Raw genomic sequence first — 27,709 nt, 5'->3', positions numbered from 1 at the left:
TAATCTGCCATGGGCACCTATACCGCCTCCTCATGCTGCTGCGAAGTCCAGAGTCTGTCATGGGACCCTGTACGGCCTCCCATTGCTGCTGTCTCCATCGCCACACTCTGCCATGTGCCACTTTCAGGTCTCCTCACACACTGCTGGTGTGTTCAATTTTTTGACATAGGGTGCTGGCAGATTACGGGCCTCCCATAGCTGCTGCCAGGCCCCTAATCTGCCATGGGCCCCTGTACTGCCTCCTCATGCTGCTGCCAGGTCCAGAGTCTCTCATGGGTCCCTGTACGGCCTCCCATTGCTGCTGTCTCCATCGCCACACTCTGCCATGTGCCACTTTCAGGTCTCCTCACACACTGCTGGTGTGTTCAATTTTTTGACATAGGGTGCTGGCAGATTACGGGCCTCCCATAGCTGCTGCCAGGACCATAATCTGCCATGGGCCCCTATACCGCCTCCTCATGCTGCTGCCAAGTCCAGAGTCTGTCATGGGTCCCTGTACGGCCTCCCATTGCTGCTGTCTCCATCGCCACACTCTTCCATGTGCCACTTTCAGGTCTCCTCACACTGCTGGTGTGTTCAATTTTTTGACATAGGGTGCTGGCAGATTACGGGCCTCCCATAGCTGCTGCCAGGCCCCTAATCTGCCATGGGCCCCTATACCGCCTCCTCATGCTGCTGCCAAGTCCAGAGTCTCTCATGGGTCCCTGTACGGCCTCCCATTGCTGCTGTCTCCATCGCCACACTCTGCCATGTGCCACTTTCAGGTCTCCTCACACACTGCTGGTGTGTTCAATTTTTTGACATAGGGTGCTGGCAGATTACGGGCCTCCCATAGCTGCTGCCAGGCCCCTAATCTGCCATGGGCCCCTATACCACCTCCTCATGCTGCTGCCAAGTCCAGAGTCTCTCATGGGTCCCTGTATGGCCTCCAATTGCTGCTGTCTCCATCACCACACTCTGCCATGTGCCACTTTCAGGTCTCCTCACACACTGCTGGTGTGTTCAATTTTTTGACACAGGGTGCTAGCAGATTACGGGCCTCCCATAGCTGCTGCCAGGCCCCTAATCTGCCATGGGCCCCTGTACCGCCTCCTCATGCTGCTGCCAGGTCCACAGTGTCTCATGCCATGTGCCACTTTCAGGTCTCCTCACACTGCTGGTGTGTTCAATTTTTTGACATAGGGTGCTGGCAGATTACGGGCCTCCCATAGCTGCTGCCAGGCCCCTAATCTGCCATGGGCCCCTATACCGCCTCCTCATGCTGCTGCCAAGTCCAGAGTCTGTCATGGGTCCCTGTACGGCCTCCCATTGCTGCTGTCTCCATCGCCACACTCTGCCATGTGCCACTTTCAGGTCTCCTCACACACTGCTGGTGTGTTCAATTTTTTGACATAGGGTGCTGGCAGATTACGGGCCTCCCATAGCTGCTGCCAGGCCCCTAATCTGCCATGGGCCCCTATACCGCCTCCTCATGCTGCTGCCAAGTCCAGAGTCTCTCATGGGTCCCTGTACGGCGTCCCATTGCTGCTGTCTCCATCGCCACACTCTGCCATGTGCCACTTTCAGGTCTCCTCACACACTGCTGGTGTGTTCAATTTTTTGACATAGGGTGCTGGCAGATTACGGGCCTCCCATAGCTGCTGCCAGGCCCCTAATCTGCCATGGGCCCCTGTACCGCCTCCTCATGCTGCTGCCAGGTCCACAGTGTCTCATGCCATGTGCCACTTTCAGGTCTCCTCACACTGCTGGTGTGTTCCATTTTTTGTCATAGGGTGCTGGCAGATTACGGGCCTCCCATAGCTGCTGCCAGGCCCTTAATCTGCCATGGGCCCCTATACCGCCTCCTCATGCTGCTGCCAAGTCCAGAGTCTCTCATGGGTCCCTGTACGGCCTCCCATTGCTGCTGTCTCCATCGCCACACTCTGCCATGTGCCACTTTCAGATCTCCTCACACTGCTGGTGTGTTACATTTTTTGTCATAGGGTGCTGGCAGATTACGGGCCTCCCATTGCTGCTGCCAGTTCAATCTGGTTGTCAAGCGGTTCCTAAAATCCACCATCCCACTGCAAGACATCCTTAAAATGTCACGTAAACTTTGCATGCATTTCAGCCATTCCTACGCCGCAAAGCACACCCTCCTTGAGCTGCAGCGGCAGAACGGAATTCCACAGCATCGCCTGATCTGCGACGTTGCAACAAGGTGGAATTCAACCCTACACATGTTAGACCGCCTTTACGAACAGCGAAAGGCCATCACCGATTTCCTGATGTTACAAGCGGATAAAGGTACTCCCCTGTGTAACTTCGATGTCAGCCATTGGCAGCTCATGCGTGACACCTGCCGCTTGCTCAGGCCCTTTTAGGAGGCCACGCTATTCGTGAGTCGGCAGGACTATGGGATGAACGAATTCATTCCTCTGTTGCACGTCCTGGAACAAATGCTGTTAACAATGGCTGGTCAGGGTGCGGTAGACGTGGCGCACAGATCTCAACGCCACATGACCCCTGTGGGGGCAGGACAGGAAGAAGAGGAGGAGGTAGAGGAGGACATTGGTGCTCAGGAATTATTGAGTAAAATGGGTGGTTTTTCCACTCAGCGGACAGGAGTGGAGGAGCAGGAGCATCTGGTAGAGGAGGAGGAAGAGGAGACAGAGGACCCAGACGCACCGTGGCAGTATGCTGTGGAGATGGAGGCAGGGAGTCCCTCGCATTCCTTGGCACAAATGGCCCATAGCATGCTCGGTTGCTTGCGTAGCGACAGCCGAATAATAACCATCAGACAGAGGGATGACTTTTGGCTGTCCACCTTGTTGGACCCTCGCTACCGTTCAAAAATGGTGGCCTTTTTCACACCTGCTGAGAGGGAGGCCAAAATAACGTACTATAAAAACCACCTATGTAGTCAGCTGGTCTCTGCCTTTCTGCGCCAACGTCCATCCTCAGACACTGTGGGCCCTGTGCGCTCGCGTTCCGCTGCCATGGCAGCAGGGGAGGGGTGGGGTGGTAGGAGCTGTGGCAGCTCCACCAGCAGCGGCTGCCTCAGTCTGCAGTCAATGATGAGTAGCTTTCTTCACCAGCGCAGTGAGGAAACTACTAACCAGCCGCAGCAGCAGCAGCATCAGGTGGACCTGGAGCAGGACCTCAAACAACAGGCTTAGGCCTACATGGACAGCACCCTGCCAACCGAGGTAGACAATCCCCTTGACTACTGGGCAACGAAACTTGACCTTTGGCCCCAACTAGATGAATTTGCCCTTGAAAGGCTGTCATGCCCGGCCAGTAGCGTGGCATCGGAGCGCGTGTTTAGTGCGGCAGGAGGTATTGTAACTCCGCGGAGGACACGACTATCCACCCAAAGTGTGGAGAGACTCACGTTTGTGAAAAGGAATCAGGCGTGGATTAGTCTGGATTTCAAACCACCAGTTCCTGACACAACTGACTAAATCCGCCATGAATCATGCCCCAAACATGTGCCACTTTCAGGTCTCCTCACACTGCTGGTGTGTTCCATTTTTTGTCATAGGGTGCTGGCAGATTACGGGCCTCCCATAGCTGCTGCCAGGCCCCTAATCTGCCATGGGCCCCCGTACCGACTCCTCATGCTGCTGCCAGGCCCGTAATCTGTCATGGGCCCCTGTACCGCCTCCTCATGCTGCTGCCAGGTCCAGAGTGTGTCATGGGTCCCTGTACGGCCTCCCATTGCTGCTGTCTCCATCGCCACACTCTGCCATGTGCCACTTTCAGGTCTCCTCACACTGCTGATGGTTTCCATTTTTGTCATAGGGTGCTGTATGGCCTCCCATTGCTGCTGCCTCCACCGCCACACTGTGGCTCCACACTCTGGTTTTGGCCCCGTGACTGCCCAAATGAGTGAAGTGTGCGGTGATTCTAAGATCGACGGCACTCATCTGCATGTCATACTGACTGTCAGTATTATTTCTCTTCCCCAGCAGACTCCAAGGGCATTTAAATTAAAGGTACAGTGTTCTGCACTAATATAAAGGCTCTCTGAAGCCTAGAAACACCCTTTTATAAGTTAAATTCGCAGCGAATATATTCGACTCGAATCAAAATTTTTCCATGAATTCGCCGAATCAGTCGAATCGAATTTTTGAATACTTCGCTCATCTCTAGTTAGGATCATTAAAAACCTGATTCATAGCTGACACAAAATTATTCAGAGTGGTGCTGTCTTGTTCTACATAAGGGGATGCCCAAGACAGGGTTTCCCTAGTCAGGAGGCAAAAAAAGCAAACAATACCTTCTGTTTCTCAGAAGCAAATTAGGTTGTGTTTGGCAATAAGTGTGACATTGTTTAAGGAAGTCTCTGTAATGGCTGTGGTCTCAATTGGACTTGAGTGGTAGAGGCATATGTGCGTTAGCAACATCTAGCCAACATAAGTCCACCAGTAGTCTCTGCAGAGCATAGATTTCCTCCTGTTCCCCTTTTACCACACTTTCCCCTTTGAAATTTTTTTAGGTAGAAAACACCAAACTCTTGCAGCTCTGCCATTGGCTGCCTGAAAAGAGCCACAACATTTGCTACAGCAGCCTCTGTTTTGGCAAGATTATTCTGTCAGTCAGGGGTCAGGCTCAGAGACCAATAGCTATAGCAGTAAAGAGACCCCCACTTACAAGCAAGATAAGTATTCTAGCAGTTCATCTTGGCAGATGACACAGGCTTACTTGAGGTGCGGGGTCTAAGCCAGGGGCGGACTGACCATTTGGAAACTCGGGCACTGCCCGAGGGCCCGGGGTCAGTAGGGGGCCCCATGAGATGCCCCTGGTACCTTTTTCATAGGCTTTTTTGAGTTTGGGCAAGGACACAGGGGCCCCATGATCCCCTATTGCCCGGGGGCCCCATGAGTTGTCAGTCCGCCCCTGGTCTAAGCACTAACTGACATTCACCAGAGCTCCTGGCAGTGGAGATAGGTTTGGATGCGTTTTAGTACCAGGTCATAGTCCTCAGGATCGCCCAATCAGAAGGTGTGCAAGTCGGGATCCAGTAGCAGATATGGCAGGTAGGGAAAAACAGCAGTTTAGTCGGTGAAAGAGCCAAAGATTGATCACAAATTGTTTAGTTTGGGATCACATGGAAGTAGAGTCGAAGCCAAAGGTCAGTAACAGTGATCGGTGATGAGCTGTGTCCCTCGAACACAGCGCATTCTGATCATGGTAAAGAGTCAATGAAATTGGCTCTTTACTACATGATAAGCTGTGTCCAATCACAGCCAAACATAAATGTAAACAAACAGTAACTTGGTGTTCCCAGCTTCTCCTCCTCAAACACTGATACTGTGAGAGGAGGAGAATCTGAGAAAAGTGAGTTACCAGTTACCCCTCTCACTGTCAGATCAGCCCATCAGTGGATCTGTCGGTGTAGCCCATCAATACATCAATCAATGGACTTGTCGGTGCAGTCCATCAGAGCACCCATCAGTGGACCTGTCAGTGCGGTCATCAGTGGACCTGTCAGTGAAGCCCATCAGTGCATCCATTAGTGGATCTGTCAGTGCAGTCATCCGTAGACCTGTCAGTGCAGCCATCAGCAGATCTGTCAGTGCAGCCATCAGCAGATCTGTCAGTGCAGCCCACCAGTGCAGCCATCAACAGATTTGTCAGAGCAGTACATTAGTGCAGCCATCAGTGGACTTGTCAGTGCAGCCCATTAGTGCAGCCATCAGTGGACTTGTCAGTGCAGCCCATCAATGCAGCCCATCAGTGTACCTGTCAGTGCAGCCATCAATGTACCTGTCAGTGCTTTCATTGGTGTACCTATCAGTGGAACTGTCAGTGCAGCCCATCAGTGCAGCCATCAGTGGACCTATCAGTGTAGCCCATCAGTGCAGCCATCAGTGGACTTGTCAGTGCAGCCCATCAGTGCAGCCATCAGTGGACCTCTCAGTGCAGCCCATCAGTGCAATCATCAGTGTACCTGCCAGCTCATCCATCAGTGCAGCCTAGTCAGCATACCCATCACAGAGCCAACATCACTGTCGCCCATTAGCAGTTTACCCATCATACAGCTGCAATCACCTGAGCCGCCATGTCCAAAAAACATTTTAATGGTAAGGAGGCATATAAAATACTCAGTATGACAGATGAAAGCAGCGGGGAGCTCTCACTATCCGATGCCAATTCAGAATACGAGCCAGTAGAAAGTAATGGATCAGTGACCGAATCGGAGGAGCGAGTAGTCCCTCCTAAAAGAATAAGGTGCTCTGAAGACCAGGCAACTACCAGCAGTGCAATACATCCCAAAGTTCAATCTGCAAACACCAATGGTGCTGGACTTCAGAATGAAAGGCCTAGTACCAGACCTGGAATATCACACAAGACCCCGAGAGACAGGGCCCAAACATACTGTATCTTCCTGACACCCTGGCAAACCCATTATGGCTGCCTTCCAGCTCAGGATCAGCTACAATCCCTCCCTTTCACTGTACAGCCAAGTGTGCAGGCCAACACGGACAATTTTTCCAAAATTTATTTTTTAAATTTGTTTTTGCTGCCGATTTACTTCCATAAAGACATGGAGGAGCCAGTTTGGGGTGGAGGAACTTGACTGTCCTGCACAGAGTCCTGACCTCAACCCCATAGAACACCTTTGGGATGAATTAGAGTGGAGACTGCGAGCCAGGCCTCCTCCCCCGACATCAGTGCCTGACCTCACAAATGTGCTTCTGGAAGAATGGTCCAACCTTCCCATAGACACCCTCCTAAACCTTGTGGACGGCCTTCCCAGAAGAGTTGAAGCTGTTATAGCTGCAAAGGGCGGGGCCAACTCAATATTGAACCTTACGGACTAAGACTGGGGGGCCATTAAAGGTCATGTGCATGTAAACGCAGGTGTCCCAGTACTTTTGGCAATATAGTGTATAAGAGGAGCTTCAGAGTAGAGAAAAACAGTTTTTGGTTTTCACCAGGTTTTGTAATTCCTGTATCAGGGTTTTGAGTCCAGAGGTTCAAAGAGATTGGGTGGGAAGAAGCCTCTACCCCTGTAGCCAGATCTTACTTGACCAAGGCCCTAAGCCTCATGTTCCTGCCTGCTGCATGGACCAATACTTTGACTGTGATAACTGTATCGCTGCCTGTAATGACCCAGGACTTTCTATGGACTATGCCCCTGCCTGCTGCCTGGATGATTCCTTTGGCTGTTGCTGACCACATCTCTACCTCATTCCTGGACCAGTGGTCTCCTCTGTGGACAACTGCTCTACCATAACCACAGGTAATCTTTTGTTTACTCTTTTGTTTAGCTAGGCTGTAAAAAGGTCATGTGGTATTGCCATACGTAGGAGGAGTAGCAGAATGTATTTTGGAGTGTAATTCTTGCTATGTCCTTGCTGTCTTATAGAAACATCTTATAAATTTACAACTTTTTGTAAAAAAATCAATTTTTCATTTTATTTCCACATTTTTTAAAAACGTGGAAAAAAATGAAATGTTCAAAAGACACACCTTATAGAATATACTTTGGGGTGTTTGCTTTCCAAAATGGGGTCATTTTGTGGGTGTTTCCACTATCCTGGTTCTCCAGGATCTTCAAAAATATGATAGGTAGTCAGGAAATTAGATGTGTAATTTATGTCCCTAGAACCCCTGAATGTGCTATTGGTTGTTGAGCCTCTTTATGTGGTTAGGCCATGTGAAACTCTCACACAGGTGGTATAGCCATACTAAAAATGAGTAGCAGAATGTATTTTGGGGTGTTATTCTTGGTATGTACATCCTATGTGTTATAAATATCTTATAAATTGACAACTTTGTGTTATAAAATAACTTTTTCATTTTCTTTCTACATTTTTTAAAAACTTGACATGTTCAAAAAACTTATAATGCCTCACAGAATACACATTGGGGTGTTTGCTTTTCAAAATGTGATGGTTTTGTTGGTAATTACATTGTCCTGGTGCTCCACGGCCTTCAGAAATGTGATAGGTTGTCAGGAAAATAAATGTGTAATTTATGCCCCTAGACCAGCAATGGGCAAACTACGACCCGGCGGACCTTTTAATCCGGCCCGCGGAGCTAGGCTCCCGCTAGGCTCCTCTCACAGTCCACCCTGAAGACCGGTGTAGCATGAAAATCTGTCTCCTATGAGGACCTGTCCCCCTCGACGTATCTGCGCATGTGCCGGAGATCGCCGATCGGCTGCTAATGCCTGAAACTGGCACATGCGCAGATACGTCGAGGGGGACAGATCCTCATAGGAGACAGATTTTCATGCTACACCGGAACGGCGCGGGAACACGGCGAGAGGACCGCGTGGAGCAAAGGTAAGTGAATTGACACAGGGGGGACTTAATATGGGGGATGAATTAATATGGGGAATGAATTACTATAGGGGGGATGAATTACTATGGGGGATTAATTACTATATGGGGGATGAATTACTATATGGGGGATGAATTACTATATGGGGGATGGATTACTATATGGGGGATGGATTACTATATGGGGGATGGATTACTATATGGGGGATGAATTACTATATGGGGGATGAATTACTATATGGGGGATGAATTGCTATGCTTACTATGGGGAATATTACTATACTTACTATGGATGACACATACACATCATTCATCTACTCTTGGTCCGGCCCCCGGGTCCAATATATGAACCCATTGCGGCCCTCAAGTCAAAAAGTTTGCCCACCCCTGCCCTAGACCGTTGAAGCCGTTACTCGGATGTTGACCCTCTGTATATGGCCAGGCTATGAAAAAGTCTCACAAATGTGGTATTGCAATACTCAGGAGGAGTAGCAGAATGTATTTTGGGGTGTAATTGCAAGAATGCATATGCTGTGTGAGAGAAATAACTTGTTTAATCTGACAATTGTGTTAACAAAACTTAATTTCTTCATTTTCCCAAGAATTGTGAGAAAAATTTAAAACTTCAAAAAACTCACCGTGCCTCTTACTAAATACCTTAGACTGTCTACTTTCCAAAAAGAGGCCATTTTGGGGGTATTTGTACTGTCCTGACATTTTAGGACCTCAAGAAACGAGATAGACCCTCAGTTCATCTGGATTGGTCTAGTTTCAATGATACATGGCATAGCTTGTAGACTTTATAACTTTCACACAGACTAAATAATATACAATAATGTTGGTTATTTTTTTTACCAAGGATATGTAGCAGTATACATTTTGACCTATATTTATGAAGAAAAACGACTTATTTGCAAAATGTTATAATAGAAACTAAAAAAGTGTGCTTTTTTTCAAAATGTTTGCTCTTTTTTTGCTGCAGCTAAAGGCTAATTGATCTACTAGTATGTCGCTTAGTAAATGTGCACTGGTGTCCCCCCGAAGCAGGCAGTGGTGTGATCCTGTGACCACTGTGTCCGATGGACATACCGAATCATGGTGCTCAGTACCCGGCCAATCATGTGATGGCTAAAACCAATCATAGTTATAAATGAGGATATCCTCCTGCACTTTATATGGACGTGATCTCTATGATTATAGCTGCTGCCACTCAACTTAACCTCCCTGGTGGTATTCCCGAGTGTAGCTCGGGGTAAAGTTTCTGTACCAAAAGCGGTAACCCCGCGCTACACTCGGGCTTACCATGCAGCGTTGCATAGGGAGTCCCTGCAGCACTTACCTTGTCCTTCGCTCCCGCGATGTGTCCTTTGCAGCGTTCCCGGCCATCTCCTCCGGCTGATGCCGGCATCCGGCTCCTGTGTTCCGGTCCCTGTGACGTTGGGACGCACGGGCGCCGCCGCCGCAGGCGGCGGGAAATTTGAAAATTTTAAAAAAAGTCTTTTTTTCAAAACGATTTTACATAGTAAAACATTGCTGTTTCAACCCATTTCACATACATTTTGTCCCGAGTGCTTTGTCCGGCGTCCTGCCTGCATTTTGACTGTTCTTTCTGCTTGGAAACTTAGAAAAGTCCATGGCGTCCAAAAAGCGTCCCTTTAGGTCAAAAACGGTTTTAGACCGGCTAGAGAACAGCGATAGTAAATCAGAACCACTTGCAGAATTGAGTGATAATGATTCATGGGGGAAATTCCTCATCAGACACTGAAAACGATTCTGCGACTTTGCTCAGCGATGTGCGAACTTGGCGCTCTATTTCACATTTCAGTGTTTTTGGTTTGATTATATTATTGAATTAAATGTATTATTATTATATTATTATTTTTTATGATTATTTATTAAATTATAATTTCTGATTTTGTGTTTCAAATTTTATCATACCCGGGATGTTTACTAGACTCTTGTTCGGACGGATTTCAGTGAGTTATTTTTAAATATTACAGCCTACAATAAAAAACTACATATTTCCATGCAGAATAATGGTACCGCTTTCAGCACCAAAAATCTGAAATAATCAGACCGCTAGGGAGGTTAAATCATGGGGCCCCCTACTGACCGCGGGCCCTCGGGCAGTGCCCGAGTTTCCAAATGGTTAGTCCGCCCCTGAGTGTAGGAATAATCATACATAAATTAATGCAGCGCTATAACAACCTATATCCTAATCATAAATAAATTCATAATTATTGTGCCACACGTGTCACCATATAGTGCTCAGTGGTAAATAACCCATAAATAGGAATATATCCTTATTGTGAAACTATTAAGCAAAAATATAGTGAATATATTACCAGTGATATAAAAATATCATGTGCAGAAACAATATGTTCACACCTAATAACCATTCAATAAATTGCATATAATGTGAATCAACAATGCAAAAAACACATCCGTGAATGATCAAAATATAAAGTCCATGCAAGTGAAACTGTATAAAAAAGTGATCTTCACTCTGGTGAATAAATCCTCAAATGGCAGCAATGCCTGCTCACCTCCACATAATGACCCACACAGGGCCAAAAGGCTAATAATCTCCTCTGTACCAGATCCTCATAAATATGCTCCTCATCCAGGGACCACAGGATAAATGGAGACTCCTCCCCAGCGTACCTATTGCGCTCCACCTCCACTCAATGGCATATAAGTGAGACACAAAAAGATCCTTCCATGGTGCAATATTGTTTATTGGAAGTAAATATGAAATAAAATAGCACTCACATATATTCCCCAACACATCAGCCTGTCACCACATCCCATGGGTGTACTGCATGGCATCTGGGGAAACCAATATGGCTGCTGCGTCTGGACATGCGTCACCTCGTGACCGGAAATGGCGTACCGACGTGTTGCAATAACCCCGATGAAGTCACGCATCGGTACGCCATTTCCGGTCACGAGGTGACGCATGTCCGGCGCAGCAGCCATATTGGTTTCCCCAGATGCCATGCAGTACACCCATGGGATGTGGTGACAGGCTGATGTGTTGGGGAATATATGTGAGTGCAATTTTATTTCATATTTACTTCCAATAAACAATATTGCACCATGGAAGGATCTTTTTGTGTCTCACTTATATGCCATTGAGTGGAGGTGGAGCGCAATAGGTACGCTGGGGAGGAGTCTCCATTTATCCTGTGGTCCCTGGATGAGGAGCATATTTATGAGGATCTGGTACAGAGGAGATTATTAGCCTTTTGGCCCTGTGTGGGTCATTGTGTGGAGGTGAGCAGGCATTGCTGCCATTTGAGGATTTATTCACCAGAGTGAAGATCACTTTTTTATACAGTTTCACTTGCATGGACTTTATATTTTGATCATTCACGGATGTGTTTTTTGCATTGTTGATTCACATTATATGCAATTTATTGAATGGTTATTAGGTGTGAACATATTGTTTCTGCACATGATATTTTTATATCACTGGCAATATATTCACTATATTTTTGCTTAATAGTTTCACAATAAGGATATGTTCCTATTTATGGGTTATTTACCACTGAGCACTATATGGTGACACATGTGGCACAATCATAGTTATCACGTGATTACATGTAATCAAAACTGTCATGAATAGCTTTCCATTGATGACAGGTTGCTTACTGTTGTGATTGGCCCACATCTATCTCATGGTACCTGTCACCCTGTACCATGTGATTAGCTGTAGCCAGGGATTTTTTTCTCAGACAATAGATGCAGGAACTCTCCCTTTCCAAGTCACTCTTGTCTCTGCCCCCCAGCCTCCTCCAAGCAATGTTCCTTGGTTCCACCCCCTCCCAGTACCATCTTTTTAGAGAATACAGAATCAAGGATCATTTTGTGGTGCTAAGTAATTTGTATGGAAAAGCAGAAAAAAAAGATTCCCTGCAGCCAGCAACAATTGATCCCCCCAGCAACAATGGATCTCCTCTCAGCCAGCATCAATAGACCCTCCAGCAATCAGCAATAATAGACCCCTCTCTCAACAGTGGATCCACCCTACCAACAATTGACTCCCAGCAACTATAGATCCCCAACTAGCATCAATAATCTAGAGGGGGTGACTGGAGACAAAGAGAAGAAAAATTTATTAAATACCTCCTTCAGCTCTGTGTATACAAAGGAGCATGGGGCAGCTCTTGTCCATAATGGGGGGTGGTATTGACACAGCTCCAGATGATCCACATTGGCTCACAATTAATATGGTCCAGAAATATTTAGACAAAATAAAGGTGAATAAAGCATCTGGACAGGATGGCATACACCCACGGGGCCTTAAAGAATTGAGCTCTGTCATTTCAAAGCCATTGTTTTAAGGGCTCTTTAATGACTGGCATAGTACCGCTGGATTGGTGTAAGGCCAATGTGGTACCAATATTTAAAAAGGAATCAAAATCTTTACCAAGTAATTATAGACCTGTTAATGTAACTTCTATAGTTGGGAAGATACTGGAGAGTTTAATAAAAGACCACATAGATGATTTCTTGCTGGAAAAAATATTTTAAGCATCAGACAGCATGGATTCATGAAAGACAGAAGTTGTCAAACAAATCTGATTTCTTTTTATGAGGAGGTGAGCAAAACCTTGGACAGAGGGGTGGCAGTGGACATGGTATACTTGGACAGAGGGGTGGCGGTGGACGCGGTATACTTGGACAGAGGGGTGGCGGTGGACGCGGTATACTTGGACAGAGGGGTGGTGGTGGATGAGGTATAGTGGGACAGAGGGGTGGCGGTGGACACGGTATACTTGGACAGAGGGGTGGCGGTGGACATGGTATACTTGGACAGAGGGGTGGCGGTGGACGTGGTATACTTGGACAGAGGGGTGGTGGTGGACGAGGTATAGTTGGACAGAGGGGTGGCGGTGGACACGGTATACTTGGAATGAGGGGTGGCGGTGGACGTGGTATACTTGGACAGAGGGGTAGCGGTGAATGTGGTATACTTGGACAGAGGGGTGGAGGTGGACGTGGTATACTTGGACAGAGGGGTGGCGGTGAATGTGGTATACTTGGACAGAGGGGTGGAGGTGGACGTGGTATACTTGGACAGAGGGGTGGTGGTGGACGTGGTATACTTGGATTTTGCAAAAGCGTTTGACACAGTTCCCCACACACGGCTAATGTGTAAGGTAAAGTCTACAGGCTGGAAACATCTGTATGTAAATGGATAGAAAACTGGCTAAAAGATGGTATTCAGAGAGTAGTGGTTAATGATTCATACTCTGAATGGTCTTGGGGTGTCAGTGGTGTACCACAAGATTCAGTGTTGGGACCCTTACTTTTTAATAGATTTATACATGATATCGGGTCTGCGATTATAAATCCCATTTCAGTCTTTGCAGATGACACCAAGCTGTGCAGTGGAATAATGTCCTTACAGGATGTCTCCAACTTACAAGCCGACCTCAATGCTCTGTGTAATTGGGGGACTATGGGGCCAATGAGGTTTAATGTTGATAAATGTAAGGTTCTGCACTTGGGGGCTAAGAATATACATGCATCATACATACTGGGGGGGGTACAACTGGGGGATCTATGGTGGAGAAGGATCTGGGGAATCAATGGTGGAGAAGGATCTGGGGGGGTCAATGGTGGAGAAGGATCTGGGGAATCAATGGTGGAGAAGGATCTGGGGGGGTCAATGGTGGAGAAGGATCTTAGAGTTCTGGTAGATCACAAGCTTAATAATGGCATGCAATGCTAAGCTGTGGTTTCCAAAGCGAGCAAAATCCTCTCTTGTATTAAAAGAGGTATAGACCCCATAGAGAGAGATATTCTTTTCCCCGGTACAAATCATTAGTAAGACCTCATCTGGAATATGCAGTTCACTTTTGGGCACCAATTCACAAAAAGAACATTGGGGAACTGGAGAAAGTACAGAGAAGGGCAACCAAACTGATACGAGGCATGGAGGAGATCAGCTATGAGGAAAGATTAGAGGAACTTAATTTATTCTCTCTTGAGAAGAGGAGATTAAGGGAGGATATGATCACCATGTATAATACATAAGGGGGGGATATGATCTCCATGTATAATACATAAGGGGGGATATGATCTCCATGTATAATACATAAGGGGGGATATGATCTCCATGTATAATACATAAGGGGGGATATGATCTCCATGTATAATACATAAGGGGGATATGATCTCCATGTATAATACATAAGGGGGGATATGATCATCATGTATAATAAGGGGGGATATGATCACCATGTATAATACATAAGGGGGGGATATGATCTCCATGTATAATACATAAGGGGGGATATGATCTCCATGTATAATACATAAGGGGGGATATGATCACCATGTATAATACATAAGGGGGGGGGGATATGATCACCATGTATAATACATAAGGGGGGGGGGATATGATCTCCATGTATAATACATAAGGGGGGGATATGATCTCCATGTATAATACATAAGGGGGGATATGATCTCCATGTATAATACATAAGGGGGGATATGATCTCCATGTATAATAGATGGATCTGAAGAAAGAAGAGGTGATGACAGTATAAGGGGGTCAAAAAAAGCAAAGTAGAAAAGTTGCATTGGATAGACAAGACCGTCTTTAAGGAGGGGCAGCTGCCCTGGGCCCAGTCGTTTTTTGGAGCCCAAAAGCAGCTGCCCCATATTTACCAATTGTCACAGTTTTACATTCCCTTGTCCCTTGAAGTCTTCCTCCTGTGCTGTGTCCCAATATTTCAGTGTGAAGAGCTGTCATTTATGCTTCCCAGCTAAGTTCTATTGCAGTGTACAGATGACTCAGACAATGTCAGCATTCACATGTAAATAACCGGCATTCATATGTAAATAGTGGCAGCATTCATATGTATATCATGCCCCCCCCCCCCAGGTTCCAGCTGTCATCACCTCTGCTGAATACTGCCCACTGGGGAGGTAAACAGGGGCATGCTTGAAAGTCCTGCCTGCCACTGTGGTCACTGAGCTTACCATCAGCCTATTCTACAAAGTGGGGGGGGGGGGGGAGTATTGGTGAGCAGAGGTAGACAGAAAAGGAATTCCAGTTTGGGGTGGACAAGTGCACAAGGAGGGGATGTACAGATGTAAGGAAGATGGGTGCAAAGATGAGCAGAGGAGGCATGTGGAGTTAAGGTTGGGGGTCGGAGTGAAGAGGTTGGGGGAGGTTTGGGTTATCAATCAGTGATTTATTGTTTGTCTTAGAGGAGGTAAGAGCAAAATTAGATGGGGGGGGTAGGGCAATTAAATGTTTGCCCAGGGTGCAATCAATATTAAAGCCGGCCCTGTGGATAGACAATGAAAAGTTTGTAGCAAGGAGGGTGGTCTGAAGGGAGCCAGCCTGGGGGAGAGGAGTGGGAAGCTCAGCTACATAAGGAATACTAAGCCATGCTGGGAGAAGATAAAAGGCGACCACAGAAGGGAATGTAGCTGATCAGCTGTGACTGTGTCAGGAGACAAAAGGAAGGCCTGGAGTAAAAAGAAGAAATACCTGAACGAAGGGCCGGCATGGCAGGGGTTAAAGGGGGTTGGGAGAGGAGAGTCCCATTAGCTAAGGGGGTGTCGAAATGGTTTTAAGGGTGGAGCTACAAGGGGTGGTCTGACAGGGTGTGGCAGGGGGTCTTCAGTCTGAAGAGTTTTCACAAGGCAAACTTCCCTCCTGCCCGCCCGTTGTTTAATGGTTTGTTTTGGTGGTGGTTGTGCCAGTTGGTGATGAGGGATGGCCGACGGGGTGCAAGGTCCTTGTTGGTTACTGTGGGCACAAGAAAGGCACTTTGTAGAAATCCGTCTGAGGTACGGCTTCCAGTTGTTCTGGTGGGGGTATCTGCGGTGGTGTCTCCGAGTCGGTGATGTTGCGGCTGGAGGCCTAGTTAAGCAGGACGCAGGTATTCGTTTTCTTGATGCCTATTGGGACCTTGGAGAATGTATGTTATACTGTGTTTTTGTTAATTAAATGTTATTTATCAATGGTTGTAATAAAAGGCCATTTTGGGCCATTAACTCCATTTTGTTGTCTGTGTGGTTACTTAGGTTTAACCATTTCAATATCGAGCAATTTTACCCCTTCCTGCCCAGGCCATTTTTCAGGTTTCAGCGCTCTCACACTTTGAATGACAATTGCGCGGTCATACAACATTGTACCCAAACTAAAATTTTATCACTTTCTTCACACAACTAGAGCTTTCTTTTGGTGGTATTTAATCACCGCTGGGGTTTTTATTTTTTGCTCAATTAACAAAAAAAGACCAAAAATTTTGAAAAAAACCACGTTTTTCTTTGTTTCTGTTATAAAAGTTTACAAATAAATAATTGTTCTTCATAAATTTAGGCCGAGATGTATTCTGCTACTTGTCTTTGGTGAAAATAACCCAAATTAGGATGTATTATTTAGTTTGTAGGAAAGTTATAGAGTTCACAAACTATGGTATAGATCTGAATATTGATCAATCCTGAAGTACTGACAGCCAATCTAATTTCTTGAGGTCCAAGAATGTCAGAACAGTACAGATATCCCCCAAATGACCCCTTTTTTGCAGAGTAGACAGTCCGACGTACTTCATAAGAGGAATGGCGAGTTTTTTGAAGTTGTATTTTTTTTTTGTCATAATTTTTCGGAAAATAAAAAAATTAAAACAATTATTTTCACTAATTTTTTTTTTTACATACTGTCACCAGTGCAGTACAGCGTCATCATATAACTGGCATAGCGGTGAACAGGGACACTGACTGGTGACAGTATGAAAAAAAATATATATATATATTTGTTTTTTATTTTTTTTAATTTTTTTATTATTTTTAATTTTTTATTACTTTTTTTTTATTTTTTTTTAAGATTTTTTTTTTCATATTTTACTATGACCAAAGTAGTACAATGTTACCATAGTAACATTGTACTACTTTCGGGAAGTGATCAGTATTTGTTTTTTTTTTTTTACACAATTTGCTTATAGCAAAGAATTACTTTGCTATAAGCAAGCATTTACCTGAATGACATCGATTCATTCAGGTTTTTTTTTTTTTTTTTGTGCTTAGCTGTGATTTGGTCACAGCTAATCACATGACATGTGCATGTGATTAGCTGTGACCATTCACAGCTAGGCAGTAGTATACAATGGATGGCATGAATGAAGCCATCCATTGTATACAACTGTCATGTGACCTGCTGTGATTAGTCACAGCAGGTCACATGGTATCAGCAACCGGGGCCGGTACTCAGATCTGTCATCGCTCGTGTCCGAGGTACACGGCCGGTGATAGATCGCGCCGCTGCAAGGCTCTGCATTAGCGCAAACTGGCGTGCACCCGGAATGCTGCAGCACTTTTGAAGCCGCCAAACGGCCATTGGCCGGGCGGCTAATGGTTAAGGAGTGGGGGTAGGTATTGGTTGAGTGGGACTGGATAAAGCCATCTTTAGCCTCCTGGTTAAGGATGTGGGAGACAGCAGAGAAGAATAGATGGTCTGGAGAGTTGGATCAGCAGGATAAAACGTGAGACGGGAGAGATGGGACTCGGAACACAGGAGTGAAGGAATGCAGGAAGACTGACCGGGGCACAGTCACAGAAAGGAGAAAGATTGGAGCGTGATTGCAGGGCATGGGAGAAAAGTATGATATAGAGACTGAGTAGGTCAAGAATACGGAGGAGCAGGGCTGCTGTTAGAAACCAAATAATAAAAAATGGGGTTTAGAGGTTCATATATATATTACTGTATCACCCAATATATGGCTTCCATCCAGTAGCCAAAAAATGCAATCAAACAAAGATATTGTGAAAAGAGATTCACAGGAAAGCGGCTACATTATGGACAGAATGCGATACTTGGAAACATTTCCCAAAAATGATGCTTTATTAAACATTAATGATAGACAATCGGGCAATCACCCTGGTTCACCATCACCTCAGTATGTCATTGTCTCTGCAGCACATATATATCCAGACCGGTCTTGGTGTGGTTTTTAAATGGTTTTAGGTCTGTGTGTATTGTCTCATACTGAGGTGATGGTGAACCAGGGTGATTGCCCGATTGTCTATCATTAATGTTTAATAAAGCATCATTTTTTGGAAATTTTTCTGTCCATAATGTAGCCGCTTTCCTGTGAATCTCTTTTCACAATTTCTTTGTTTGACTGCTGTTAGAAACCCATACAGCCGACCTGACAAGGCCCCCTCCAAAAAAAAAAAAACAAAACAGTTTACAATGCTTCAGCTATGAATGAACACGGTGAGTGATCTGTATCGATCACTTACTGTGTTCATTCAGGAAAGAAAGGTGCTGGTAAATGTGACATATTTACCGGACCCATCCCTCACTCTTCATTCTGAAGGATCCTATTGTGTGCTTGCAGAGGTTGGTGGGAAGGAGAGAAGGGAAGCCGGCAGCACTGCGGGGGCTGGGACCATACGGGGGAGCCCGGGCAGCAGAGGGAAACGTATGGTGCACAGGGAGGGTGATAGGTGCAGTAGGGGAGCAATTACTGGAACGATTCTGTATGACTATCTCTGCAGCAGCTGGGAGGGAGAGGAGAAGAAGCCACCTTTCAGCTGCTGCAGGGAGAGCCATACAGGGGGATCGGTTCCAGTAATTTGTGCTGCCTTGGCCCCCCTGCTGGCCTGGGCCCCGTACAGGAAAGACCGGTGGTATCCCAAGTTACAATCAAAGGTAGATATAAGGCGATGTGAACCAAGCTAAGTTAGACTGAGGGAGCAGAGTGGAGAGCGCAGCTAACTTTCAGAGCACTGGCCCCAGTGGGGTATTGGTTTTGTGCTGCCCTAGGCTACACAGAAATCAGACGCCCCCCTCCCTGGCGGAGAGGGCCTGACATTGAACAACACTAGACCCCCTTCATGAAGAGAGCTTCACACTGATCAACACCAGACCCCCCCCCCCAAAGAGAGCCTGACAGTGACCAACACCCCTACCCCTTCCCTACCCCCACCCAAGAGAGCCCTGGGAATGACAGTCGGGCTCTGCATACACCATCAAGCAGCTCCTCTCAGATCCCACCTGGTCCCCATGCCACATATATTCCTTCTCCTGCGGGGCAGTGCTGCCCCCCTAAAAAATGTTGTACTAGGCAAATGCCTTGTTTGCCTTGTGGTAAATATGCCCCTGACTGGCCCGTGCTGAGAAGGAATGAGGCTGTGGAAGTGAGTGTAGATTAGCTGCAAATGTAGCAGAAAGGCAGAATGACAGGAGGAGAGAGACACTTGTCTGCTGCCTTGCCCCCCCCCCCCTTGGAATGATTATGCCCAGGGCCCCCACAGGAGGACCAGATCTACCCCCATGTCAGCGTCCCTGGGTCTATGCACCATAAAGAACTGAAGCTGGGGGATGATCATATCAGCCAATGACCTACTCTGTACAGAATGGGAAGTCAGCTGTACTTTCTCAGTGCAGGTTTTCCTTTACAAACAAATCAGCAATGGTTACTCCACACTCACAGGATCCCTTTTCATTTCTAATAACTGCTTCTGACAGCTTCCCAACATTTTAGAAATGGTATTTAAAAAAATGCACAGATAGCAAAACTGTAAACCAGGACTGTAAAATGCTACTTACTCTTTACAATAAAGAATTGATCTGGTATCAATGCCTGTTGTATTTGCAGTACCTGCAGATAATGTGAACACCCCTCCGATGAGAAGGTCACCCTCCTGATAGAAAATAAGTTCATCGTCTGAGTACCCCAACTGGACATCCTTCATTGCTGGTGAACTCTGAGCGTCGTTTATGAATAACGTCATCCATAGGACGATCCAAAAGAGCCGGACTTTATAGAAGTTCAATAAAAAAGGACTTTTCATCTTTCCGTACATAAAAAATAGCAAACACTCTGTTATTTGAAATATCATAGAATATACAGAGAGTTCTGTGAAATGATACTGAACGTTGATAAATGACATGTGCATTGTACATTAGTGACAATGTAACCATCTCTCCTCTCCCCTCTCTTTATATACACTTCAGTGCCACAGATTTCTCATTGTTCTGAATGCGATTCTTATTCTGCATCTACTATTTTGGTTGCTGAATGTATCCTTCTAAATCTGTTTTATTACAAATATATAAAAGTCGACTCGTTTTTTATTTATAGTCGACAGTGAGTTTTATTTATAAATATACAAACTTATTTCTTGTGTTACAGTCAGGGGCGGACTGACAACTCATGGGGCCCCCGGGCAATAGGAAATCATGGGGCCCCTGTGTCCTTGCCAAAACTCAATAAAGCCTATGAAAAAGGTACCAGGGGCATCTCATGGGGCCCCTACTGACCCCGGGCTTTCGTGCAGTGCCCGAGTTTCCAAATGGTCAGTCCGCCCCTGGTTACAGTTATACTCCAGTTATTTAAAAGCCAGTTTATTTAAACCTGATCTGTCCATTTTTGTATACAGTCAGTGGTGTATTGCATTGCTGTGCTGCCCTAGGCAACACAAAAATCGGCTGCCCCCCCACTCTCCCCTTTCCTGGTCACCCCCCACCCAGCATAATCAGACACCTTCCAGCAGCCCCCAGCTTGCCGTGGATGACTCAGCTGCTCTACACCATTCTCCATTCCCAGGGCCGGTGCTGGACTATTTTTATCCCTAGGCAAGACCCACTTATTGCACCCCCCCAAAAAAAGAAAAATAAACATTTTAAAAAACAGTGGAAAATATTAACCACTTGCCCTCCTGAGGATTTACCCCCCTTAATGACCACGCCTCTTTTTGCTACTCGGCGCTGCACTAATTCAACTGATAATTGCGCGGTCATGCAATGCTGCACCCAAACGAAATTTACGTCTTTTTTTCACACAAATAGAGCTTTCTTTCGGTGGTAGTTGATCACCTGTGCGCTTTTTATTTTTGGCGCTATAAACAAAAATTTTTTTAAAGAAAATTAAAAAAAACCAAAACAATATTTTCTCATTTTTGGTCATAAAAAATATCCAAAAAAACTAAAATTTTGTCATAAATTTAGGCCAAAATGTATTCTGCTACATGTTTTTGGTTAAAAAAAATCCCAATAAGTGTATATTTATTGCTTTGCGTGAAAGTTATAGCGTCTACAAACTATGGTATAGATAATGGAATTTACACAGCTTTTACTTTCTGACTGCCCATCACATTTCTTGATATGCTTAAATACCAGGATAGTACAAACACCCCCAAATGGCCCCTTTTTGGAAAGTAGACACCCTAAGCTATCTGCTGAGAGGCATATTGAGTCCATGTAAGATTTTTTTTTTTCCACAAGTTTCTGGAAAATGACAAAAATATATATATTTTTTTTTTACACAAAGTTGACAATTAAATTATTTATTTCTCACACAAGCCATGAGTATACATTCTGCTATTTTAGTAGAATAGTTATTTGTGAGCCACCAGAAGTTAACTTACTCTATTATTAGTGTTAATTGTGTGCTTAAGTGAATATTAATTAAATATTGGATCGCCAGGCACTAATTACACCCTCTCTAGGTGTATGAAATTAAACTATGAATTCTTATACTGTACCGCGCTCCAATATTATCAACCTTTTGTGATTAACCTTTTTTGGTTGTGTGAATTTCTTAATATACCACCTATAATCCAATCATTACTTACTTCTATGGTGCTTAAATATACAATTAACATAAATTAATTTATAAATATGAATTAGAAAATTATATGTGATTATAACAAATATTAATAAAAAATTAATGAAAAATTGGAATGTCAATTCTATGTGAATAAAATAATAAAAAATTAATAAAACATAAAAAAAAAAAAAAAAAAAAAAAGGGGGAGGGGCGGTGACGTTATCACGCATCCACAGAGGAAAGGCGAGTATATTTACTGCAAGCAAACACATCAGCCAGGCTGTCTGAAGCAGGATCTTGTTACATTGTATTCAAAGCGTTATTTACATTTACACAATGTGAGTGGGAGATCAAAGAGCAATAAATCACTTATATCCCTGATAAGACACTATGTTTCTTTTCCCTTCTCTGCATGTTCCGTATATGGAGGAATAAACAAAGCAGCCAGTGAAGAAAGCACAAAGAGAGGAGACGAGGGAGAGGTTCAAGCTGCCAACACAGACTTATCACATTAACTAAATTGAATAACAACACCATCTCAAATTCAAAGAAAATAATTGACATTTCCCTTTTTTTTTTTTTTTTTTTTTTTTTTTTTTAATGTTTTATTAATTTTTTATTATTTTATTCACATAGAATTGACATTCCAATTTTTCATTAATTTTTTATTAATATTTGTTATAATCACATATAATTTTCTAATTCATATTTATAAATTAATTTATGTTAATTGTATATTTAAGCACCATAGAAGTAAGTAATGATTGGATTATAGGTGGTATATTAAGAAATTCACACAACCAAAAAAGGTTAATCACAAAAGGTTGATAGTATACATTCTGCTACTTATACCGAGTATGGGGGTACCACATGTGTGAGACCTTTTGGGAGCCTAGCCACATACAGGAGCCTGAAATCCAATGACCACTTTGAAAGCCTGAAGGTGCGTAACTTCCTCATTTCACTTCCTCAATACCTATCACAGTTTCTAAGGCCCTGAAAGGCCAGGTTAGCACCCCCCCCCCCCCCAAATGACCCCTTTCTGGAAAGAAAACACTCCAAGGAATTTACAAAGAGGCATTGTAAGTATTTTGCAGATCTTATTTTTTCTCACAAGGTTTTGAAATATAAAAAAAGAATAGAAAAAATATGTTTTTGTTTTTTTTCTTAATTTTCTAAAAACTTGTGGCAACAAATGAGATCTTCAAAATACTTACCATGCTTCTTATCAAATTCCTTGGGCTGTCTACTTTCCAAAAGGGGTAATTTGGGGGGGGGTTAGGTGCTATCCCGGAATTTCAGGGCCTCCGAAACTGTGAGGGGTAGTCTGGAAGTGTAATGAGGAAATAAAGCCCTTTAAAAGCCTGAAGGTGCTTATTGGATTTTGGGGTCCTGTACTTGGCTAGACTGCCAAAACGTCTCTCACACGTGGTACCCCCATACTCGGGAGAAGTAGCAGAGTGTATTTTGGGGAGTAATTCCTCATATACCCATGGCATGTGTGAGCAGTAAATCACAAGTAAGTGACAATTTGGTGTAAAAAAAAAAAAAAAAAAAAAATGTTTGTCATTTTCCAAAAACTTACGGTAAAAAAATTAATTCTTCTATTGATTCAACATTCCTCTCAGCAAATAGTTTGAGGTGTCTACTTTCCAAAAAGGGGTTGTTTTGGGGGATGGGGGTGTTTTATGCCCAGAATTAGAAGTTTATGCCACACATCTCTCACTCTTCTAACCACCTGAAGAACAAGCCTTTTCTGACACTTTTTGTTCACATAAAAAAATCTGTATTTTTTGCTAGGAAATTAATTTAAACCCCCAAACATTATATATTTTTTTAAAGCAGACAGCCTAGTGAATAAAATGGTGGGTACTACAATTTTTTATGGCACATAGTACTGGCGCAGCGATTTTTCAAAAGCAATTTTTAAAAAAAAATACACTTTTTTTACTTTTAATGCACAAAAACACAATATATTGACCAAATATTTGGTAAGATATAAAAGATGATGGTATGCTGAGTAAATAGATACCAAACATGACATGCTTTAAAACTGTGCATGCCCCATGCAATGGTGAAAAACTGCATACATTTTTAATATCCATAGGCAATGATTTAAAAGCCTTTAAAAGCCACCATTTTAGATTTACAGAGGAGGTCTAGTGCTAGAATTACTGATGTTCATAACAATACCTCACATTTAGGGTGCAACTGCTGCTTACATACTGGCACAGGGTCAGCGCTTGTGCACACAGGTGTGCGTGCATGGGAGGGGCAAGTTTTTATTTTTTTTTAAGTTTTTTTTATTTTTTTTATTATTTTTACATTTGTACCTTTCATTTTTTTTTTTTGATCACTTTTCATGCTATCACAGGGAATGCAAATATCCCCAATAACTTCAATGGGCATTGTCATATATTCTTTTTTGAGAAATCTGGGGTCTATCAGACTCTGGATATCTACTCTACCCTTACATTATCTAATCAAACCAAGTTCAGTGTGATCAGATGCTTTCCCAATTTACAAATGGCGCTGTTTATATCCTGCGAAACTGAAGTGAGGAAATGCTCGTAGCTTCCGAATTCTTAGACTATAGAGATGATTGGCACCACTCTGGTCTCCAATCAGCTCTATCGTCAGCTGGCAGAAACACCGGCTGCATTCTCAGGTTCCCCTGATGGCACGAGACTGCCCGAGAAGGCCGTGGAAGGCAGCGGGGGAGGGGGGGCATCATCTCCAGCTGCTTGTAAAAGAAATCCTGCAGCTAATACCCACTAGGATTGCTTTTACATGAAAGCCGATCACCAGCTGAAAAAAATTATACCAGAATGATGCCTGCAGCTGTAGGCATCATCCTGGTATAACCATTCAAAGTCCAGTGATGTACCAGTACATCGCTGGTCCTTGTTGGTTATTTTTGCTATGTTCTTTTTTTTTTGTATGCAGCCTGTGGACTGAATGAAAAAAAATAGAAGAAATCTCTGCCAGAAAAAGTGTGTGGTATGCCCACAATTAGAATATACCGCCCTGCATCCACCCACTTCTAATGGTGGGCACACATTAGGTCACGCGGTTCCACATGTGCCAGTTCCAAGATTGAATAAATGTCTAAATAGTGGCATGCTTGAATAAAAATTGTCCACGTATAAGTGGTACCCCATATGGAAAAAGGATGACACCAAGTCCCAAACTATCTTGCCACTGCTCCCCATGTAGTCTGGGCATCCGGGGAGCTCCACGTGACTATCTTTTCCCTTGTAAATCCGAAACGTATAAGTATAGCCTGTTGTCCTCTCACAGGTCTTCTACATCTTGACCCCATATCTGGCACGCTTGCTGGGAAGAAATTGTTTGAATGGAAGGCGGCCAGAAAAATTAATCAGGGACTCATCAACGCAGATGTTTTGCTGGGGAGTATAGACATCTGCAAATTTTTGGTTAAGGTGATTTGCGAGGGGCTGAATTTTGTGGAGCCGGTCAAATTCAGGGTCACCCCGAGGATGACAGTGTATTGTCGTTGAAATGCATAAAACACATTATACTCTCATATCTATGCCTGGTCATGGCAGCCGAGAACACGGCATATGATGAATCGGGTCTGTGGACCAATACAACCGAATTCATTTCTTTTAGTAATGCCCATGTTGAGGGTTAGGCCCCAAAAAAATATAAATTCGGAAACAATAATGGGTTTCCATGCGACTGGTCTGGCAAGGTTTGAATTTGGGTTGGCGGCGATAAATTGTTGTGCATATAAATTGCTTTGATCCACAATCAACGCATACAGATATTCCGTGAAAAACAGCTCCAAAAATCAAGGGAAGGAGTTAAATTTGCTATTTCCACCTGAATTCCGGGTTGGGCAGTGAATGGGGGAAGTACGGGTGCTGCAGAATTTGTGGGCTGTCAATCGGGATTTGCAAGCACATCCAGAAGGATACTAGGGGCTCTACGGGCCTGTGTGCGAATTCTTGGTGGTTGCGGGACAATACTTGTGCTCGCCACCGCACCAGCTTATACTGCACTTGTGGGACTCGCCACGTCACCAAGTCATACTGCAGTGCTGGTATCATTATTATTATTATACAGGATTTATATAGCGCCAACAGTTTGCTCAGCGCTTTACAGTATAACAGGAGACAATACAGCAACAATACAGTTCAATACAAGAGCGTTAGGAGGGCCCTGATCCTGGGAGCTTACAATCTAAGAGGTATGCGAAAGACCAGGATGTACTAGACCGCTGGTGCTTGCCAGTTCACCAAAAGGTAGCGTGGCACTAGTACTTGCACTCTGCTGCATATGAGAGTCATCAAAATTTACCAACAAGTGCTATCACAGATCAGGCCTGATTCTGTCAACACTGCGGTTTTGTGTGCAATGTATCAAGTGATAGTGACCTACTGACACTGCACTTGCTGGGGGAGAAGGGGGGGTAAGTGTAGGGGCTAAATGCAGGTGCTAGCAGGTGTCGGGGCTGATCCCGCTAATGCTGCATTTTTGGGGACGCTATACTAATGTGAATGCTGGTATAGTGCTGATCTGATCAAAGATATTGATCTGTTCAGACACTATACTAGCAATGGAGGTTTATTGTGCATGAGCGTGCTCCTGGCAGTCAAGGGGTTAAATGTGATGGCTGGTGTACTGACGGGCAATCTGACGCTATCTGGGAAGGGCGTGACTCACATATATACAGTGGGGATCGAAAGTTTGGGCACCCCAGCTAAAAATTTGTATTAATGTCCATAAAGAAGCCAAGGAAAGATGGAAAAATCTCCAAAAGGCATCACATTACAGATCAGACATTCTTATAATATGTCAACAAAAGCTTGATTTTATTTCCATCATTTACACTTTCAAAATAACAGAAAACAAAAAAATGGCGTCTGCAAAAGTTTGGGCACCCTGCAGAGTTAATATCTTGTACTGCCCCCTTTGGCGAGTATCACAGCTTGTAAACGCTTTTTGTAGCCAGCCAAGAGTCTTTCAATTCTTGTTTGAGGTATCTTTGCCCATTCTTCCTTACAAAAGTCTTCCAGTTCTTTGAGATTTCTGGGCTGTCTGTCACGCACTGCTCTTTTAAGGTCTATCCATAGATTTTCAATTATGTTGAGGTCAGGAGATTGTGAAGGCCATGGCAAAACCTTCAGTTTACGCCTCTTGATGTAATCCCCCGTGGATTTCGAGGTGTGTTTAGGATCATTATCCATTTGTAGAAGCCATCCTCTCTTTAACTTCAGCTTTTTCACAGATGGCATCAAGTTACCATCCAAAATTTGCTGAAATGTTATTGAATCCATTTGTCCTTCTACTCGTGAGATGTTCCCTGTGCCACTGGCTGCAACACAACCCCAAAGCATGATTGATCCAACCCCATGTTTAACAGTTGGACAGAGGTTCTTTTCATTAAATTCTGTGCCCCTTCTTCTCCAAACGTACCTTTGCTCATTCCGGCCAAAAAGTTCAATTTTAACCTCATCGGTCCACAGTACTTGTTTCCAAAATGCATCAGGCTTGTCTATATGTTCATTTGCAAAGTTCAAACGATGATTTTTGTGGTGAGGACGTAGAAGAGGTTTTCTTCTGATAACTCTTCCATGAAGACCATATTTGTACAAGTATCCCTTTATAGTGGAATAGTGTACCACAACTCCAGTGTCTACCAGATCTTTCTGGAGGGATCGTGCCGTCAAACGTGGGTTTTGAATTGTTTTTCTCACAATCCTGCGAGCTGTTCTGTCTGATATTTTTCTTGGTCTTCCTGATCTTGCTTTAACTTCCACTGTTCCTGATGACTGCCATTTCTTAATTACATTCCGAACAGAGGATATTGACATCTGAAAA

At 44.4% G+C, this 27,709-nt stretch overlaps 1 protein-coding gene across 1 annotated transcript in view; it reads right to left on the bottom strand.

Moving 5' to 3' along the window:
• The window catches only part of LOC149435046 (vomeronasal type-2 receptor 26-like), a 102,167-nt gene extending 82,122 nt beyond the window's left edge, over positions 1-20,045 (bottom strand). The window contains exon 1 of the mRNA XM_089663070.1: positions 19,861-20,045. Within this exon, the coding sequence (XP_089519196.1) occupies positions 19,861-20,045 (185 nt within the window). The remainder of the gene's footprint in view (positions 1-19,860) is intronic.
• Positions 20,046-27,709: the final 7,664 nt, after the last annotated feature.

The sequence above is a fragment of the Staurois parvus genome, unplaced genomic scaffold, assembly GCF_062004578.1.
Source record: "Staurois parvus isolate SC_StPar_1 unplaced genomic scaffold, SC_StPar_1.0 ptg001621l, whole genome shotgun sequence".
In the NCBI taxonomy this organism is placed as follows: domain Eukaryota; kingdom Metazoa; phylum Chordata; class Amphibia; order Anura; family Ranidae; genus Staurois; species Staurois parvus.
Note: the sequence above shows the minus strand (reverse complement) of the source record. Positions and strands in the feature narration are given on the sequence as shown.